Here is a 21431-nt window from a genome sequence, read left to right as displayed (position 1 = left end):
TTGTTTATGTAGGTTATATCTTTTGAAATTAACCATATTAGAAATTAAAACTGAGAAATTTAAAGTTATTAATTTATTTAAAAATGATAAATCATTAATGTTAAATAACACATTTTGTGAAAAGTAATATTTGGAATAAAAATTCCAAAACAAAAAATTAATGAATAACTTCTTAAAATATTTTGTAAGTCTCTTTGATATCTGGCTTAACAGAAGACAACTGGATTCTTTTGCGTTCAAATTGTGGCAATGCTATTTTGGTTGAAGAAATAGCACTGAAGAAAACAGCATATGAAGAAAATCCAGCCTCTAACAGATATATAATTATAAAATAGCAGAATATTCTATGAGCTTGTTTAGGTAATAGTGGATGCTATTCTTTGATACAGTAAAACAGGAGAAGTGATGGTTTCTTAAAAAGTTAGTTCCAAGATGGAGTATGCAACCATACCCATGAACTTTCATACTATGTTACAGAATCCATTGCACTTTGGATGATTTTCTTTTATCCATGCATAATTCTGTAATATCATGCACTGGTCATTTGAAAAATACTTGCTCACTGAATTCTGCAGATATTTGAAATGCTGACATATTTCATTACATAATATCGAAAAAAAACATAAGTTAAAAATATATCTACCTCATCAGAAAAATATTTATTGGGAAGCTGTAAAGCTCAAAATTCCCAAAGAAAGGCAAGGCCAAAGAATGCTCCGACTACCGCACAACTGCACTCCTCTCACACGCTAGTAAAGTAATGCTCAAAATTCTCCAAGCCAGGGTTCAGCAATACATGAACCGTGAACTTCCAGATGTTCAAGCTGGTTTTAGAAAAGGCAGAGGAAGCAGAGATCAAATTGGATCTGTTAAAACCAGAGATCCGTTGGATCACAGAAAAAGCAAGAGAGTTCCAGAAAAACATCTATTTCTGCTTTATTGACTATGCCAAAGCCTTTGACTGTGTGGATCACAATAAACTGTGGAAAATTCTTAATGAGATGGGAATACCAGACCATCTGACCTGTCTCTTGAAAAACCTGTATGCAGGTGAGGAAGCAACTGTTAGCACTGGACATGGAACAACAGACTGGTTCCAAATAGGTAAGGAGTATGTCAAGGCTGTATATTGTCACTCTACTTATTTAACTTATATGCAGAGTACATCATGAGAAACGCTGGGCTGGAAGAAGCACAAGCTGGAATCAAGATTGCAGGGAGAAATATCAATAACCTCAGAAATGCAGATGACACCACCTTTATGGCAGAAAGTGGAGAAGAACTAAAAAGTCTCTTGATGAAAGTGAAAGAGGAGAGTGAAAAAGTTGGCTTAAAGCTCAACATTCAGAAAACTAAGATCATGGCATCTGGTCCCATCACTTCATGCGAAATAGACGGGGAAACAGTGGAAACAGTGTCAGACTTTATTATTTTGGGCTCCAAAATCACTGCAGATGGTGATTGCAGCCATGAAATTAAAAGACGCTTACTCCTTGGAAGGAAAGTTATGACCAACCTAGACAGCATATTAAAAAGCAGAGACATTACTTTGCCAACAAAGGTCCGTTTGGTCAAGGCTATGGTTTTTCCAGTATGTATGTATGTGAGAGTTGTGAAGAAAACTAAGCGTTGAAGAATTCATGCTTCTGAACTGTGGTGTTGGAGAAGACTCTTGAGAGTCCCTTTGACTGCATGGAGATCCAACCAGTCCACCCTAAAGGAGATCAGTCCTGGGTGTTCATTGGAAGGACTGATGCTGAAGCTGAAACTCCAATACTTTGGCCACCTCATGCGAAGAGTTGACTCATTGGAAAAGACCCTAATGCTGGGAAGGATTGGGGGCAGGAGGAGAAGGGGAGGACAGAGGATGAGATGGCTGGATGGCATCACCGACTCGATGGACATGGGTTTGGGTAGACTCCGGGAGTTTGTGATGGACAGGGAGGCCTGGTGTGCTGCGATTCATGGGGTCACAAAGAGTTGGACATGACTGAGCAACTGAACTGAATTGAAAGCTCAAAATAATGGATATAAGCTTCACACAATTCTAATTTTTACTTGAAAGTTTAAATTTTATCATTGGCAATAAATACTCTTAGTTGTTCTTAAAGTGACATGCTCATTTAGAAGAAAATGTTTCCAACTACTCAAGCCTTCAACCATAGTCTGCCTGTCAGTCATTCTTTCAAGGAAAAAAAAAAAGGGTGTTCCATGAAAAAAGCAGCTAGTTTAACTCATAATTCAAACAACAACACAGGCAGTTTCCTGCAAGGTAACCACTACACTTCAGTATACAGCAGAAGAGCTTAATGAAGACTTTCCATCTCATCACACAGAATATTTTCAAAATGCATCCTCAAGGATCAGGATTTAATAAAATGAGGCCCAGAGCAGGATCTGAAGGTCAGCCAGCATAAGGGTGGTCACAATGTAAAAGGGTGGTCTCATGTCAGGAGTCAGAATGCAAGCAAGGTTAGGACAAGTGTTCATGTGCTTAGTGACTTGCATGGGTTGTCACAGCCCAAGTGGGATAGAAAGGCAATCACACGATCAAGGTGGTGGTGGTAGTGATAACAGAAGACTGCTTAGTCACAGAAAGTTTGATCAAATAAGTACAATTATCCCTTGGCATCTTAGGGGATTGGTTCCAGAACCCACCTCAGGTACCCAAGGATGCAAAGTCCCACAGTTGGCCCTCCTTTTCCATGGATGTAGAACCTGTGGAAACGGAGAGTCAACTGTATATTTCTTGAAAAAAATCTGCATATAAGTAGACCTGCATGGTTCAAACCCATGTTGTTCAAGGGTCAACTATAAATACATTAAGAATAATGGAACCCAGGTTTTTCATTGTCAGAAAAGGGAATTAGAAATATGGAAGGTGCAAAAGCTGAAATGAAACCTGTAGTGTTGAAAAGGAACTGGAGACATACGTGTGAACTCATAGTATAGATGTAAAAGTGTGTACATATATGCATGCGTGCATATAAACATATCCTCTCCCTACTCTGTTCACTGAGAGGGCCTAGGGACAGCCATTCCCCAGCAGCAATGAGCAAATCTAGCACTCAGATTCTGGCTTCTAAATACCATACTCAACTAAAAGGAACCAAGGCACCTTGAAGAAAAGGCTGACTTTAAGGCTGGAGTTATGTCAGAAAATAAGGAGGTGCTCTAAGTATGATGGAGACATGCCAAAGGACACAGAAGCTACTATTTAGAGGGTTCCCATGGATCACATCTGGGAACAGCTCATATATTTTGAGCTTCAAAATAAATAATGGGAAGAATAAATTACAACCTGCTGACTAGAAATCCAACATATGAATAAACTGAAAGTTTGAAGAGGAATACAATATTTAATAGCCTCAAAGTTCCTCCTCACAAAAGCCTCATTAAAGGGGTTAATTTCCAAAATACACTAACAGCTCATACAACTCAGTATCAATAAAGATAAACAACCCAATAAAAAAATGGGCATAAGACTTAGATAGACATTTCTCCAAAGAACACATACAGATAGCCAACAGGCACATGAAAAAATGCTCTACATCACTAATTACTACAGAAATGCACAACAAAACTGCACTGAGGCACCCCTTCATACCAGTAAGAATGGCCATCATAAAAGTCTGTAAGTAATAAATGCTGGAGAGACTATGGAGAAAAGGGAACCCTCATATACTATTGGTGGGAATGTAAAATGGTACAGTCACTATGGAGAACAAAAACAGAGGTTCCTTAAAAATACTAAAAATAGAGCAATTATTATTATCCAGTAATCCCATTCCTGGGCATATATCTTGAAAAGACAAAAAACTGTAATTCCAAAAGATACATGCACCCCATGTTCATAGCAGCATTATTTATAATAGCCAAGACATGGAAACAACCCAAATGCCTATCAACAGACAACTGGTTTAAGAGGATATGATATATATACACACAATGGAATATTACTCAGCCATTTGCAGCAACATGGATGGCTCTAGAGAACATCAGGCTAAGTAAGTCAAACAGAGGAAGACAAATATTATATGACATCACTTATATGTGGAATCTAAGAAATAATACAAATGAATCTATATACAAAATGGAAACAGACTCAGAGACATAGAAAAGAAACTTATGGTTACCAAAGGGGAAAGTCAGGGGAGGAAGAAATTAAGAGTATGGGATTAACAAAACTACTATACACAGAATAGAAAAGCAACAAGCACTTACTGTATAGCACAGGGAACTATAGTCAATATCTTTTAATAATCTATAAGGGAATACAATCTGAAATATATATATACACACACACACACATATATGTATAACTGAATCACTTTGCTATATGCTTGAAACATAATATTGTAAATTTTTATTCAAGAAATAAGGAATGTAAATCAAGAAAAGATGAATGAATTGTTTCAGACTGAAACTAAACAATCCAAATTCCTAAGAAAACAACAACACAACTGTTTATTAATCTAACCGGTGCTTATCTCTGGGACCCAGTTTCTTAGTACACGCTCCTTTACTAACTCTACCCTTCTTAGATTTCTTCCAATAAAGTTCCTTACCACCTTCAGGGCCTTTGCCCTTCAGTTCATTGTGACTAAAATGTTCCTCCCCCAGGTATTCATATAACCTGATCCTAGACGTCACATTTCTATTCACAAAAGCTTTCCCTGACCCCCTTATCTGAATTAGCTGTATCAGTTCCCATCATTTTCTGTTCTCTTATGCTGCCTGCCTCTCATGAACAACATGTTTCATTACATGATACTATTTATCTATTTATTTACTTATTTATGTTCCTCCCCAGTGACACAAAGTACACAAGAATGAGCAAGTTATCAATCTTGTTCCTGATGGTATTAATAGTGCCCAGTATGCAGCCTGGCTAGGAGTAGGAACTCCAAATATGTGCTGAATTGATGAACGAGTATGTATATTCATTCACATACACAAATGCAAAACAGCTGTAAAATAGCTATATCCAACATATAAGTAAAATAGTTCCAATGGGAACAAAAAAGAATTCCTCACTGAAATGGAAGGAAATAGGAGAAACAAAGAGTCTCAGAAATGAGATCAAGATGAAGTTCCCCTGGTAGCTCAAATTGAGATCTCTATCTTCTCCCAGGTGTCAGGCCTTCCCTCCACAGGCCTTGGTCCTTCATAAGGACCTTCCAAACACCATCCCAGCTGTTCCCTTTCTCCTCCTGTGTAACCTGTGAGGTTGTTCCCCGGGGTGATGGCTCCCTCCTGCCTTTGCCTTCCTGGGATCTAACTTCTTGCACCTTCTCACATCCCCAACAATTATCCAGGGCTCTTCTCCTTGCTCCAATAATGCTGCTATATCTGGCTTAGAAATGGAGTGTCTACTTGCAGGAAAAGAAATATCAAATGAGATTTGTGTGTTTTTTTTTTTTAATTATAAGTGCAAAACATTTGGTTAAATTTGCAATAAAGGTAAAAATAATATTGATAAAGACTCCAGAGAAGAGAGAAACAGTGGGAATGAAGAACATGAGATCATATAAAGTAGATAAATGACCTTGTTTTAGGCTCATTCAGGTTTTACCTCTTTTGAGCAAACAGAACACGTAACAGTGGTTTTAAAACACAGATTCTAACTGTTGCCACTGTATCCCCACAAGCTGTGTGACCTTGGGAGGTCATTTAAACTGTGTATGTGCCTCGGTAATCTCATCATAAAAAGGGTTAAAAATAGTACCTACCTCATGGGGATGTTGTAAAAGTTAAAAATGTTCATGTATTTGCCCTGCTTAGTACAGGGCCTGGTTTTTAGTAAGCATAATGTTAACTATTAATGTTATTATTGTTACTGTTATTATTTTGCTAAGGTGAAAACAAGTTTTGTGAGACATTTCTAGGATTTAACTCAGTGTAGGATTTAACTTTGTAAAGTGCAAAGTTCAGATTGTAATTTTCAACTTCAAATATGTTGGAAGTAAAGGAACATGTTCACTTAGTATGCAATGAATTTCTGTTCATTCAATCCACCACTCTATTAAAGTAGAGAGGTTCTTCTGAAAGCCACGGTGTATCAGGATTTTGTTTCTAGCTGTACTTCCTATATGTGGGTCAGAATATAACAAAGGGGAGCAATTCTTGAAGGTGAATAAAAATCACTAGGGGACTATGAGTAAATACAGATGCTGGAGTAGGACCTGACAAGCTGCAATTTCTAACAAACCCTGGAAGAAGCTGATGATAGGTGTTTGTGTAACACTTAAAAATAAAAAAGTTAAAACCCCACGTAAACCAAATCATGGCTTCTAATCACTGAGAGAACAATCCACATTATTGCCCGTAACCAACACCACAGCCTGTCACCTGGGCTCTGTCTGTCTCCCTCACTCACTTCTGGGTACTCCCTCTTTCACAAACTCTGTTCTGGCCTTTCTAAGGTCCCTCACATAAAAGAACCACACTATGACTAGCAAGGACAGAGATCACCTGTAGAAATGCTGACGTTAAACACAGTATGAAATTTGGTTTCTCTGACAGTAGTTATGAAATAAACATATGCCCCATAATACAAATCCAGCTCCTTGGTCACTGAAGAGAGGTCACTGCAGAAAAGGCCAGAGGAGGGTTGAAGCTCCCTGAGGGATGGGATGATCAAGGTGCCCAATGAACCCATTTCTAAGCCAATGAATACCAAAACATTATTTTGAGAACATGAAGGGAGAAATTCACCTGGTTTCTTCAAAAACAGCCCTATAGTTCCCAGTGGAGAAAGCTGATGTTGCAGATTGAAGAGTCTAAATTATTTCAGGCATATGACCTTACCCAGTGAGACCAAGTTGCTGTAGTTCTCCAACATCACATCCACATACAAGTCCCTCTGAGCAGGGTCCAGGAATTCCCACTCCTCCTGAGAGAAGTCAATGGCCACATCCCTGAATGTCACCAAGCCCTAAAACCAAAAACCCACTCATTACTTGTGAAATTAAAGCAATTGAAAGAGGAGTATGAAGGATAACCTATAAGAAGAGAAAAATATAGCAACCAAGTCAGCTGAAAGCCTGTGAAACAGATGGGTAGGAAAAAGTAAGGAAATTAGTATGATTAAAGCAGAGTGTCTACATGTTCGAGAACAAGCCTGTTATCGCAGAAAGAACTTCCTGTATACTGTGAGATAACTCAGCTGTCCAGATCTGTCTGATATGCATAAAATAATCCCAGTTTCTCCTCTATTAAATAAAAAGTGTGTTGGGGGAAGGGACAGGGGTGCTTATGGGTGTGTATACATACATACAACCTGCTATGTGCCCACTTCATAAATTTATATATAGGAATTGCTACACCATCTTGTTCCTTTAAAAAAACATGAAAAAAAAAAACACCTTTTTTCCCCAAATGTACTATAAAATCTATTATTTTATAAAAATGATTTCCATTAAATGAAGGATTACCATTAAACCTCAAGTGAATCATTCTGTTAGATCATAGGCATTTTCCTTTTTCTTCTTATAACATTAATTTTTTACTGACGTATAGTTGATTTATAATATTGTGCTAGTTTCAGGTATATAGCACAGGGATTTCAGATTCTTTTCCCTTATAGGTAATTATAAAATATTGAGTACAGTTCCCTGTGGTTAGCATTTTTTTCTTATTGTGATGAATTGAATACATAAAACATTATTAGATGCAATGCAGTTCATCATATAACTATCATATAATATTAATAACTATTGTACATTTAGGGTGAATAAAACTTTTAAAGATTTTCTTAATTCCAGGAGTCTGTTATCATCCAGTATTTAAGAATCTGGATCCTCTTCTTATGTGGTACCATCAACCATCCATCACTTAACAATTCCTTGTTCTCAAGTTGGAAGATACGGATAGAAGATCAGACATGACACAGATGTCACAACCTGGTCAGTAACAAAATGGACTTTGACACTGGTGTTTATTGAGAAGGGAATCCCTGGAAAGAACCACTCACTTCCCACTCTAATCCTGCAAATTTGCAAAACATGTGATCTCATACAAACTGAAGCTGAAACTAAGAAATCCCAAATTCTATCTTATCTTTCTGGAAAACTCAGGTCTGTGTAGAAGTTCCAAGTTTTCCTGTGTGATCCAAAGGAACCCTCATCACTAACTCATCACACCACAGACTTGTCATGGGAATGAGAAACCCTAATAAGAGAAACAGGGCAGCCCTGGCTGAACAAATATGGAACTAATAACAAAAGGCAAGAACTAAGACAGCCTTATCTGGATCTGTGCCAGTTAAACACCAAAGCTCTACCAGAGAATACACAATTGAAACTCTTCCCATGGGTGACCATTCAGCTGGCTAAGGGCAGAGTACCCTGACCTGCTTCTTTGATAGCTACATATTAGCCTGAAAAAGGAAAACTATTGGGGGAATGTTATCCTTTTTTTTTTTCCTAGACAGAACATGAATTAATCAGCATCTTGGCTTACAAAAGGAAAACTGTTGCTTTCTAAAAGTCTGAAGTCTTTCATTCTTTCCTCTTTCCTCTTCTTGTATGAATCCTCTTCGTACCTTTGAAAGATGATGAACTCAGCCTAGTGTTGGCTCTCCTAGTATATAAATAAAAGCGAGCTGATTGTTCAGTATATTTCTTTGTGTTATTCTTCGACAGATGCTCAAATATTTCCCTTAGAGGACTCCATCCCTTCACTGCTTTTGATGGAAGATTGAGCCACAGGAGATGTTGAGTCATGTGGTTGATGAATACAATGGCGCTGACTGGAAATGGCACAGAGGGCAGATGCTGGGCTATTTGGCATCACGGTTTACTGGAACAGGAAAAACTGAGAAGGAGGTTCAAGGAGGGGGTACTGTTAAGTAGAAAGCTTTAGGGTAATTCAGGAAAAGATCCACATGACCTAAACATCACAACATGTCAAGGAGAAAGACCAACTTACGTCAGTCATGGTTCTAGAATCCCAGGAACTAATTAGTGCTCCATAGGGTTCCTCTATTGGTGAAGCACAGAGTCCAGAAAAGACAGAGCTGCAGAAGGAAAAAGAAGCTTTAGTCCAGGTATGCTGAAGTGAGCCTGTCCTGACTTAAACAACTGAATAAAAAGACATCAAAATAATAAGAATGATTAACTCTACAGGATATAATTTTAACTTCCTTCTCTATACATTTCCTGGATTGGTGAATGTTTTGCAACAAACCTGCATTAACTCTGTAATCAGAAAAATAAAAGTGAAAGTTGATCAGCTGTGTCCAATTCTTTGCGACTCCATGGACTATAGTCTGCCAGGGTCCTCTGTCCATGGAATTCTCTAGTCATGAATACTGCAGTGGGTGTCTGTTCCCTTCTCCAGAGGATCTTCCCAACCCAGGTCTCCCACATTGCAGGCAGATTCTTTCCCATCTGAGCCACCAGGGAAGCCCAAGAATACTGGAGTGAGTAGCCTATCCCTTCTCCAGGAAGTTTCCTGACCCAGGAGTCAAACTGGGGTCTCCTGAATTGCAAGTGGATTCTTTACCAGCTGAGCTACCAGGGAAGCCCAATCAGAAAAATAAAGATATTTCCAAATGTAAAAAATTGAGTGATAAGGAATTCAGTCATGAAGAAAACTGAACCAACAGGCCCAACACTGAAAATCAGTGGGTCTGAAACAAATGACATCTACCAGCTCCTCAACATTTTGTAGCTGTAGCTCACTATACAGTGAGACACTTTCACTGTCAAGATTCTCCTGTGAATGAACACAAATTATTTTTTTCCTTCAAAGTCAGAGCAAGGAAATCTACGCACATAAACACAACAATATTTCCTACAGAGTAGATACTTAACAAGTATGGCTACACCACTCTCATTCTTCACTGGTCAATTTAAAACATTTGGATATAATTCTTGAAAAATGTCTCCCAATGCATCTGAGGATTTGAACAATTTGCCATGTGAACAGATGGCTACTGACTGAGGAGAAGGACAATAGGGGGTCTCTGGGGAGAGAGCTGCATCAGCATAGTGGGTCATTCACCAGAAGGTCCAGGAGAGACACTTCAGTTCAGTTCAGTCACTCAGTCGTGTCCGACTCTGCAACTCCATGAATCGCAGCACACCAGGCCTCCCTGTCCATTACAAACTCCCGGAGTTTACTCAAACTCATGTCCATCAAGTCGGTGATGCCATCCAGCCATCTCATCCTCTGTCCTCCCCTTCTCCTCCTGCCCCCAATCACTCCAAGCATTAGGGTCTTTCCCAACGAGTCAGCTCTTTGCATGAGGTGGCCAAAGTATTAGAGTTTCAGCTTCAGCATCAGTCCTACCAATGAACACCCAGGACTGATCTCCTTTAGGATGGACTGGCTGGATCTCCATGCAGTCCAAGGGACTCTCAAGAGTCTTCTCCAACACCACAGATCAAAAGCATCAATTTTTCGGCGCTCAGCTTTCTTCACAGTCCAACTCTCACATCCATACATGACTACTGGAAAAACCATAGCCTTGACTAGATGGACTTTTGTTGGCAAAGTAATGTCTCTGCTTTTTAATATGCTATCTGGGTTGGTCATAACTTTCCTTCCAAGGAGTAAGCGTCTTTAATTTCATGGCTGCAACCACCATCTGCAGTGATTTTGGAGCCCCCCAAAATAAAGTCTGACACTGTTTCAGAGACACTACTAATGGAGATATCTAAAGTCAAGGAAAACAGAAATTCTCACGATTTAAAAACAAAGGTGGGACGTCCCTGGCAGTCCAGTGATTAGGACTTCGCCTTCCAATCCAGGGAGTGCAGCTCGATCCCTCCGGCCAAAAAACCAAAACATGTAACAGGAGCAACGTTGTAACAAATTCAATAAAGACTTTAAAAAGAGACGCAGAGAGAGAGATAAGAAACAAAAGGAACTATGAATAAAAAAAAGAAAGACAAATTCACCTGAACCTTGATTTCTAAATATGCAACAATTCTTTCCTACTCTTCAGGGTCGTCTCAGAAACCGAGCAGCACCGGGGGTGGGGGAGGAGGTGGGGGTGAGGGGGTCGGTAGGGGCGGCGGGAAGGGATGAGAAGAAATCGTGAGACACCAGAATTCCTTGGAACACAGATAGACCTAACTAAAAACAAACAAAACACTCTCCGGGGTTACATCCGCCGTCATCCACACACAAACAAACGGCATTAAAGGGGAAGCTGCAACTCAGCTGAGAGCAATTCTTGGGGACAGAGGTCTGGCTGCAGTGGTGCTGACACATAAAGTTGGCCCCGCAAAGAGGAATCCTACACGTCTTCCCAGGAGACTGTGATGAGGACGCTTCCAGATGTAAAACTGTAAAATCCTCAACTCAAGACTCGACCTGTGTCTTCTTGCCGGAAACACACATTCTAGGGCTTAACACAGGACTTCTTTTCTTGGGGTCACTTAACTCAGGCAGCGACTAAGAGAGTCTAGAGGGAACCCAGAGCGTCCCGCCAAAGCAAACCAGACGTACTAACAAGGCCACGCACCTCGTCACTTTGTCACACAGTCCCAATCTCGCACACTGTTAGGGAGACACACTCTGGCCCTGTCACGCCGTCTGTCACCATTTTTCTCAGACTCTCGCTCACACGCAGACTTGAGGCTCCGGACACCACCCAACCTGTCAGCCGCCGGGCCTTCTCACCTCGAGCGCCTCCCTCCCTCACTGGCGTTTCTGACAGGGCGCTAGAGAAGTCCCCTGAGCCCTCCCACCCTCACCGGGAGCTGACCACTTCCTCCAACGCGTCCAACTCACCGCACACAGTCCCAAAAATCTCGGAGACACCGGAAAGGGACCCACAGACTGAGATTAGATTAGGCCCAGAAGTTCATGGGAAATAAGAGCCGGAAAATCCTCTGAGGCCCTAGCCCAGCACTTCGAAGCGCTCTCGGCAAACTCGCCCCGCCCGGAGAGGATTTGTGCCGAAAGACTTCTGGGAAATGTAGTCCGGGGCCAGCCCCCCGGATGATGGGAACCTGGACCTTCGTCCCAGCATGCAACTTGGCTCTGCCTGTCACAGGCGCCTTTTCTAAAGCCAATCTGAATTTCTGGTCTTTGCCGGAGAGAGTAGTTCCAAGTATTGGCCGAACCTAGTGGCCTCATTGTCTTTGGCGTGGCTGAGGGAAAGTTAAGAAGTTGTCAGCGAAGGTCGAGGAGGGCATTCTCAAGTCCAGGGCAGGTGGAGATGGGGATTATGGTAGCTTACCTTGAACGATGTCGGATTTGTGATCTCCGAAAAAGATTTAGTTTCAGGACCAGGGGCCAGGCTTGATCACTCAAGAGCTTTTGTGTAGTGGAGTTTTAATAAAGTATGAAAAAGGACAGAGAAAGCTTCTGACATAGACATCAGAAGGGGGATGGAGAGTGCCCCCCTCGCTAGGGAGCTATACACTTTTTAAATTGGTTATTAAAATAAATCAAAAGAATGTCTCAAGGTTTTAAAGGTCTTACTAGACCCACTCCCACAATTTACATTTTAAGATGACAGGATTAGTTCAGTTCCGTTCAGCCACTCAGTCATCTCCGACTCATTGTAACGCCATGGACTGCAGCATGCCAGGCCTCCCTGTCCATCACTGACTCCCAGAGTTTACTCGAACTAGTGTTTGTTGAGTTGGTGATGCCACCCAACCATCTCATCCTCTGTCATCCCCTTCTCCTCCTGCCTTCAATCTTTCCCAGCATCGGGGTCTTTTCAAATGAGTCGGTTCTTTGCGTCAGGTAGCCAAAGTGTTGGAGTTTCAGCTTCAGCGTCAGTCCTTCCAAAGAATATTCAGGACTGATCTCCTTTAGGATAGACTGGTTGGATCTCCTTGCAGTTCAAGGGACTCTCAAGAGTCTTCTCCAACACCACAGTTCAAAAGCATCAATTCTTTGGCACTCAGTTTTCTTTACAGTCCGACTCTCACATCTATACATGACTACTGGAAAAACCATAGCCTTGACTAGACAGACCTTTGTTGGCAAAGTAATGTCTCTGCTTTTTAATATGCTATCCAGGTTGGTCATAACTTTCCTTCCAAGGAGCAAGCATCTTTTAATTTCATGGCTGCAGTCACCATCTGCAATGATTTTGGAGCCCCCCAAAATAAAGCCTGTCACTGTTTCCACGGTTTCCCCAGCTATTTGCCATCAAGTGATGGGACTGGATGCCATGATCTTAGTTTTCTGAATGTTGAGCTTTAAGCCAACTTTTTCACTCTCCTCTTTCACTTTCATCAAGAGGCTCTTTGGTTCTTATTCACTTTCTGCCATAAGGGTGGTGTCATCTGCATATCTGAGGTTATTGATATTTCTCCCGACAATCTTGATTCCAGCCTGTGCTTCATCCAGCCCCAAATTTTTCATGATGTACTCTGCATATAAGTTAAACAAGCAGGGTGACAATATACAGCCTTGACACACTCCTTTCCCAATGTGAAACCAGTCTGTTGTTCCATGTCCAGTTCTAACTGTTGCTTCCTGACCTGCATACAGATCTCTCAAGAGGCAGGTCAAGTGGTCTGGTATTCCCATCTCTTTCAGAATTTTCCACAGTTTATTGTGATCCACACAGTCAAAGGCTTTAGCATAGTCAATAAAGCAGAAATAGATATTTTTCTGGAACTCTCTTGCTTTTTTGATGATCCAACGGATGTTGGCAATTTGATCTCTGGTTCCTCTGCCTTTTCTAAAACCAGCTTGAACATCTGAAAATTCATGGTTCACGTACTGTTGAAGCCTGACTTGGAGAATTTTGAGCATTACTTTACTTGTGTGTTAGATGAGTGCACTCAAGTGGTAGTTTGAGCATTCTTTGGCATTGCCTTTCTTTGGGATTGGAATGAAAACTGACCTTTTCCAGTCCTGTGACCACTGCTAAGTTTTCCAAATTTGCTGGCATATTAAGTGCAGCGCTTTCACAGCATCATCTTTTAGGATTTGAAATAGCTCAACTGGAATTTCATCACCTCCACTAGCCCTCCTAAGGCCCACTTGACTTCACATTCCAGGATGTCTAGCTCTAGGTGAGTGATCACACCATCATGATTATCTGGGTCATGAAGATCTTTTCTGTATAGTTCTTCTGTGTATTCTTGCCACCTCTTCTTAACATATTCTGCCTCTGTTAGGTCCACACCATTTCTGTCCTTTGTTGTGCCCATCTTTGCATAATATATTCCCTTGGTATCTCTAATTTTCTTGAAGAGATCTCTAGTCTTTCCCATTCTGTTGTTTTCCTCTATTTCTTTGCATTGATCGCTGAGGAAGGCTTTCTTATCGCTCCTTGCTATTCTTTGGAACTCTGAATTCAAATGGGTATATCTTTCCTTTTCTCCTTTGCCTTCCGCTTCTCTTCTTTTCACAGCTATTTTTAAGGCCTGCTCAGACAACCATTTTGCCTGTTTGCATTTCTTTTTCTTGGGGATGGTCTTGATCTCTGCCTCCTGTACAATGTCACAAACCTCCATCCATAGTTCTCCAGGCACTCTGTCTATCAGATCGAATCCCTTGAATCTATTTGTCACTTCCACTGTATAATCATAAGGGGTTTGATTTAGGTCATACCTGAATGGTCTAGTGGTTTTCCCTACTTTCTTCAATTTATGTCTGAATTTGGCAATAAGGAGCTCATGATCTGAGCCATAGTCAGCACCTGGTCTTGTTTTTGCTGACTATATAGAACTTCTGCATCTTTGGCTGCAAAGAATATAATCAGTCTGATTTCAGTATTGACCATCTGGTGATATCCATGTGTAGAGTCTTCTCTTGTGTTGTTGGAAGAGGGTGTTTGCTATGACCAGTGCGTTCTCTTGGCAAAATTCTATTAGCCTTTGCCCTGCTTCATTCTGTACTTCAAGACCAAATTTGCCTGTTACTCTAGATATTTCTTGACTTCCTCCTTTTGCATTCCATTCCCATATAACAAAAAGGACATCTTTTTTGTGTGTTAGTTCTAGAAGGTCTTGTAAGTCTTCATAGAACCGTTCAACTTCAGCTTCTTCAGCATTACTGGTTGGGGCATAAACTTGGATTACTGTGATATTAAATGGTTTGCCTTGGAAATGAAGAGATATAATATACATTTTAAGATGACAGGATTAGTCAGAAGTTTCTCAAGAAAGAGAAATATGTCCACAAGCAAGATACATTATTGTTATATTATCACTGGTACAGAGTTTAAGGGAAAACATATCCTTGAGCAAGATGAGTTGTTTTGTTGTGCAATCATCAGCTCTGGGCTTAAAGAACAAAATGTTTGTCCTTTTCTCCTCCTTGAGAACTCCAGACTCCTATCTCCTCCTCGAGAGCTCCAGACCCCTCTCAGCTCCTCGGGGACACTGGACTTCTTGTCAACCTACCTAGGAATTGATTCTCTCAGTTAGGGAGTTTAGGCCTAGTGAGCTGAGGCATCTGTGGTAAAATTCGTGGAAATGACCCTGAGCTAGGCCATGACGACCTTCCCTGGGTATGAGAAGCTGGAGCAGGGTCTGGCAGTTGAAAACATGAATATGTATTGCTTTTGGTGAGCTTGTGTATGCGATTCAATGTCTGGAACGCTGTCTAGAGTTGTTTATATTGATGGGATAGTTTCTGCAAATGTGAATCTCTGTTTCCTGGGCTTCCCTGGTGGCTCAGCTGGTGAAGAATCTCCCTGCAAAAAGGGAGACCTGGGTTCAATCCCTGGGTTGGGAAGATCCCCTGAAGAAGGGAACAGCTAACCACTCCACTATTCTTGCCTGGAGAATTCCATGGACTGTATAGTCCATGAGGTTGCAAAGAGTTGGACACGACTGAGCAACTTTCACTTTCAAGGCAGTTTGTATTAGAGATTTTATGCCACTGTTGGGAAGCAACAATAAATGGTCATGAATGGATGTTGTGACCATGGGGACCTGTGAGAAGGACTGAGAGACTTGAGGTCTGTGTCTTTGTGTATTTCTATTAATGTCAGTAACTGAACATGACAGTATTTGTGAAATGCTTTTTCTGATAGGTTTTTCTTCTGTGTGCATACCATGGTGATTGTGAAAATGGGACACTGTCCAGCTGGGATTGAAAAACAGCACAATGTTATCTAACTTGGCATGTTAGTTTTTTAGTTTGATTATCTACCAACCACTATATGTGCCTGGGAAATCGTGACTGTGTGTTTTGATAGTGAATGACATGACTTAGCAGGACAATAATCCAGTTTCCTTACCTCAAAAATAGAATAGTGTTATTTCATCTTGTCAGAGAATCAAATTTAATATGCAGAAAAAGACTTGAAATCTATCTGCCAAAAGGTTTGGATATTTTATAATGAATCAAAGATGTTTTATGGGAAAGAATGCAAATCAGTGTAACCTTGAAAATGAAAAAAGAAATCAAAGTAACAGCCAGTCACGGAATGGCTGAGGTAGGCCTCCACTCTTCTATGATGTTAAGGGAACTTGAGCAAATGACTTTGAAAACCCTGGACTAAAGAAATAAATTCCCACTGGTAGGGTCAGGTAGATTAGAACAGAGCCCAGAATTAGGGAATCAGATGTCCTATCTTATGGGTCAGATAAGGGATGGAATGGAATCTGTCTGAGATGATGTAATTAGTCAGTCAGAAACTACTTGTTTTATTTCCAAAAATAATCATTGCATTTTAAAATATTCTAAATATACAAAATCAGGTTTTCATTTATTAGGCAGGACCTGTGCCAGTTGCAATGCTGAACCAAAATATCTATAGTTTCTTCTGTCAGACTTTTTTCTTCTTATCTGAAATGGTAGATAAAAATAGATGAACAGGTAATGGGTACAGTATTAGGGGAGAAGATAAAATTCCTCTCCTATTATAATTTCAGAATAAAATTCTAAGCATTCCTGAAAAAAAAAAAGGGGGGGGTTTCTTTTCTGACCGTTTTTTGTTGGTTGGTTTGTTTCTCTTCCAAAAGTCTCTCTTTTGTTTCACCCTAATTGGTTTCATCAAAATTTTCACTGTCATCAAAATCAACAGCACTGATTTCACTACATTGCTTTCACTGTTTTCATTTCACTGCAATGATAAATCCAGAAATGAAACATGCCCATCAGAAGAGGAATGGATAATTAGATGTGGAGTACCTACACAGTGGGACAGCACACAGGAGTGAAATTTACTGAATTTGACAAATATGATGAGCAAAGAGTTATATACATACAATATAATTTCATTCATAAAATTTTAAAGAGGCAAAACAAGTGATATTTTGTGCATAAGTGGTACATAATAAAAAACAAACATGATAAATTCAGGAGTGTGGAAACTACAGGAAGACAGGAAGATGAAGAGATAAGTTGATAAAAGGATTTAAAGTTACTTCGTGTGTTCTATTTCTTGGGTTGTACTTACACAATTAAATACTTTTAGAATATATTCATTAGTTATATAGAATGTGGTGAAATTTTAAACTTTTTGATATACAAATGGAAGGCAACTGTGTTTGTATGAGTGTATGAACAAGAGCAAAGTTATGTATGCCAGATTTTTAACAATATTCTATGCCTGTTAAAAATGTAAAATACAGGACTTCCCTGGTGGTGTAGTGGATAAGAATCTGCCTGCCAATGCAGGGTACATGGGTTCGATACTTGGTCCAAGAAGAACCCACATGCTGTGGAGCAACTAAGCCTGTGGGCCACAACTACTGAGCCTGCGTCCCCTAGAGCCCATGCACCACAACAAGAGAAGCCACCGCAATGAGAAGCCAGTGCACCACATCTGGAGAGAAGCCCCTCCTCTCCACAACTAGAGAAAGCCCATGCAAAGCAACAAAGACCAAGCACAGCCAAAAATAAAACAATAATTTAATAAAATTTTTTTTAAATGTAAAATACATATATACACTTCTTATTTACATGTATATGTGTCAGAAGATACTGAGAGTTACTAAGAATTATTATAACAAGGCAATAGATGTCCAGGTGTTTTCACTTGATATTTTTATGCTCTACTTGAATTTTTTACAAAATTGCCACCCATGCTTTGGGTCTTCCCTGGTGGCTCAGCGGTGAAGAATCCACCTGCCAATGCAGGAGACGTGGGTTCAATCCCTGGGTCAGGAAGATCCCCTGGAGAAGGAGATGGCAACTCACTCCAGTATTCTTGCCTGGGAAATCTCATGGACACAGGAACCTGGCAGGCTAGAATCCATGAGGTTGCAAAGAGTTGGACACAACTTAGCAACTAAACAACACCCATGCTTTTGTTTTTAATTTTCATGGTATGTCTTTTTCCATGCTTTCACTTTCAACTTCTGTGTGTCTAAATTTAAATTGAATCTCTTGTAGGTAAATATAGTTGGATCTTTTTTGTTTATTCTTTCAACCACCCTGTCTTTTGATAAGGAGGTTTAATCCATTGTTATCTAAAGTGTAGTTAATAGGGAAGGACTGACTATTGTCATTTTGTTAATTGTTTTGCTTGTCTTACAGCTTTTTTGTCACTTTTCCCTTCTTGCTATCTTCCTTTGTTTCATTGATTTGTGTGTGTGTGTGTGTGTGTGTGTGTGTAGTGATGTGGTCTGCTTTCTTTCTTATTTTCTTTTGTATATCTTCTATATGCATATTCTTTCAGGTTACCATGATCTCACTTTGGGTTACTTTGGATTCATCCTATTTTGAGTCTATATGGCTTCTTGAATCTTGATGTCATTTATTTTCCTGGATTTGGGAAGTTTGGGGCCATTATTTTTTTCTTTCTTTTTTTTAAATCCAGGTAACATTGGTTTATAACATTATGTTTCATGTGTACAACATTATATTTCTATTTTTGTATGCACTTAGGCCTCCTTACCACCAAAAATTTAGCTTCCATCCATGACTCTACAGTTGACCACCTGTGGGGAAGTGAAAATATTGAGTAATATTCTCTGTACTGAGAAGAAACTTTGAGACTGGAACATTAAGCAGGCCAAACATAAAGTGCAATTTTAAAGTTTATTGTGGTTAACTTACCTACAGGCAGGAAAGTGGATGGATGATCCAGAAGCATTCACAGCTGCACTCCCTGTCATCAAAAAGGGTGCGGGGTAATTTAAAAGGGTCAAAGCTAAAAATAGAATTTGGCTACCAAGTAAGGACACCCACAGTGACAGGAGTGGGGGAGTTTTCCTCTCTCTGGTGGGTCTCATGACCACTGACCATCTGCGCAAGCAAAGCAGTCGTCTATTTGCCTATCAGATGAAGGCAAGGGTAAAAACTGGTAGAGCACTTATCTGGCTTGGGTGCATTCCTTGTGAAGAGGCTAAAGTTCAGTCACTCAGAAGGGGAAGAGGGTAGAACTGTGGGTCTGAGAATGAGCTGGCAAAACGGAGTCACTGTGCTCAAGCCAGACACCCCTTTTAACCACTTCACCTTCTCCCACCCACCAACCTACTCCTTCCCTTCTGGCAACCACCACTCTGTTCTCTATGTCTACACGTTTAGTTTGATTTGACTTGTTCATTTATTTTGTTTTTCGATTCTTTTTCTTATATCCCACAATATGCATGAAGCCATATGTTATTTGTCTTTCTCTGTCTGATTTATTTCACTTGGCATAATTCCCTCAAGGTCCATCCATGCTGTTTCAAAGGGCAGGATTTCACCTTTTTATGGCTCAATAATATTCTTGTGTATCTATGAATCTCCCACATCTTTATCCATCCATTAATGGGCACGTAGGTTGCTTCCATAATATTTAGATGAACATAGGGGTGCATATATCATTTCTGTTTCTTTTCTAAGGTTTCTAATGTTCCTGTCCCTTCGTCCAATTTCCTAAAGATTCCTCCATTTTAATTTTCAACCACTCTACTGAATTCTTCACCTCTTCTGTCATGTTTCTTCTAAGTCCTAGTTGTTTTTTTGGTCTTCCATCATTCTTTTGATAGCATACTACCCTTGCCTTATGCATGCAATAGAGTTTCACATCTCACTAATAATATTGCTTACAAATTGTAAAATTTTAGTTTACTTCTTTAATATCCTTTTTCTTCCACATTATTTTCCCCTATCTGTTTGTCTTTGTCTTTGCTTCAGGATAGAATATTTCTTCAAGTGCCTGCTGGTCCTTAGCTGATCCATTTTAAGGATGGGACCTTAAAAAGCTAAATCAAATTATACATAATTGGGCAAGAATAGTATCAAGTAGGTCTTCCACTGGAATTATTAATAGCTCCCTGCCATATAGGATAATGCCAAGTGTCAATATAAGTGGTCCCTTTTTTCTAATGCTTTCAAAATTTCCAATACAGTAACTGGTAGTCACACTGACTAACAAGCATTTGGAATGTGACTGGTTTGACTAAGGAACTGAATATTAAATCTTATTTAATTTTAATGACTTTAAATAGCCACAAATAGTTACCATATTGTTCAGCATAGACTAACAGTTCATCAAAGGATTAACCAGAGGTTAATTTGGCATTGCAGGCATGGTTTCAGTAAGCTTTACTGTATTTACATCTTCTTTCAAGTCAGAATTTTTGTAAACTAGACTCTTATATGTAAAAATGCTGGTTTATTAAGGGTTTGCTTTCAGACATTTTAATAATTATATCCAAATGAATTGCAAAAAGACTGTAGTCATTAGCCATGAGAATTCTCATTCCCCCACATTCTCAACAATACTGTATACTACATTTGTTTTTTTTTTTTTAATATGGAACGCTTCACAAATTTGCGTGTCATCCTTGCACAGGGACCATGCTAATCTTCTCTGTATTGTTCCAATTTTAGTAAATGTGCTGCCGAAGCAAGCACCTACATTTGTTTTTGAAATTTGCTTAAGAGACATCATTTTGCCAACAAAGGTCTGTACAGTCAAAGCTATGGTTTTTCCAGTGGTCATGTATGGTTGTGAGAGTTGGGCCATAAAGAAGGCTGAATGCCAAAGAATTGATGCTTTTGAATTGTGGTGCTGGAGAAGACTCTTGAGAGTTCATTTGACTGCAAGGAGATCAAGCCAGTCAATCCTAAAGGAAATCAACCCTGAATAGTCATTGGAAGGATTGATGCTGAAGCTGAGGCTCCAATACTTTGGCCATCTTATACGAAGAGCCGACTCATTGGAAAAGACCTTGTTGCTGCGAAAGATTGAAGGCAAAAGGAAAAGAGGATGGCAGAGGATGAGATAGTTAGATAGCATCACCAACTCAAGGACATGAATTTGAGCAAACTCTGGGAAATAGTGGAGGACAGAGGAGCCTGGCGTGCTGCAGTCCATAGAGTTGCAGAGAGTGAGACACGACTTAGCAGGTAAACACCAACAAGTGAAGACATGCTAAGTCATTTGTTCCCATTAAGTAATTGCCTCAACTTGCAATGGTAAGCTTAACCAGAAGAGGGCACTAGAAGGACATTGCAGGTGGAGGAGGTAGGACTCTGGGAAGCTCCCTCATCCCTGGACCAACAAAACAATACATCAAGTCCTCATTTGTAGTAATTACCAATTCCCATGGTGT

At 40.0% G+C, this 21431-nt stretch overlaps 1 protein-coding gene and 1 non-coding gene across 2 annotated transcripts in view; both read right to left on the bottom strand.

Annotated features, from left to right (window-relative positions):
- The window catches only part of LOC136157510 (zinc finger protein 283-like), a 62083-nt gene extending 50198 nt beyond the window's left edge, over positions 1-11885 (bottom strand). Inside the window, exons 1-3 of the mRNA XM_065919371.1 lie at positions 11746-11885; positions 8932-9019; positions 6811-6937 (exon numbers count right to left, since the gene is read on the bottom strand). Of these exons, the coding sequence (XP_065775443.1) occupies positions 6811-6937; positions 8932-8940 (136 nt within the window). The 5' untranslated portion in view covers positions 8941-9019; positions 11746-11885. The remainder of the gene's footprint in view (positions 1-6810; positions 6938-8931; positions 9020-11745) is intronic.
- An 8738-nt stretch (positions 11886-20623) lies between these two features.
- On the bottom strand, positions 20624-20730 carry LOC136162050 (U6 spliceosomal RNA). Its single transcript, XR_010661901.1, has one exon. It is a non-coding gene; the product is annotated as a U6 spliceosomal RNA (small nuclear RNA).
- Between the last annotated feature and the right edge of the window lie 701 nt (positions 20731-21431).

The sequence above is a fragment of the Muntiacus reevesi genome, chromosome 2, assembly GCF_963930625.1.
Source record: "Muntiacus reevesi chromosome 2, mMunRee1.1, whole genome shotgun sequence".
Lineage (NCBI taxonomy): Eukaryota > Metazoa > Chordata > Mammalia > Artiodactyla > Cervidae > Muntiacus > Muntiacus reevesi.
This window is presented reverse-complemented; position numbering and strand designations above follow the sequence as displayed.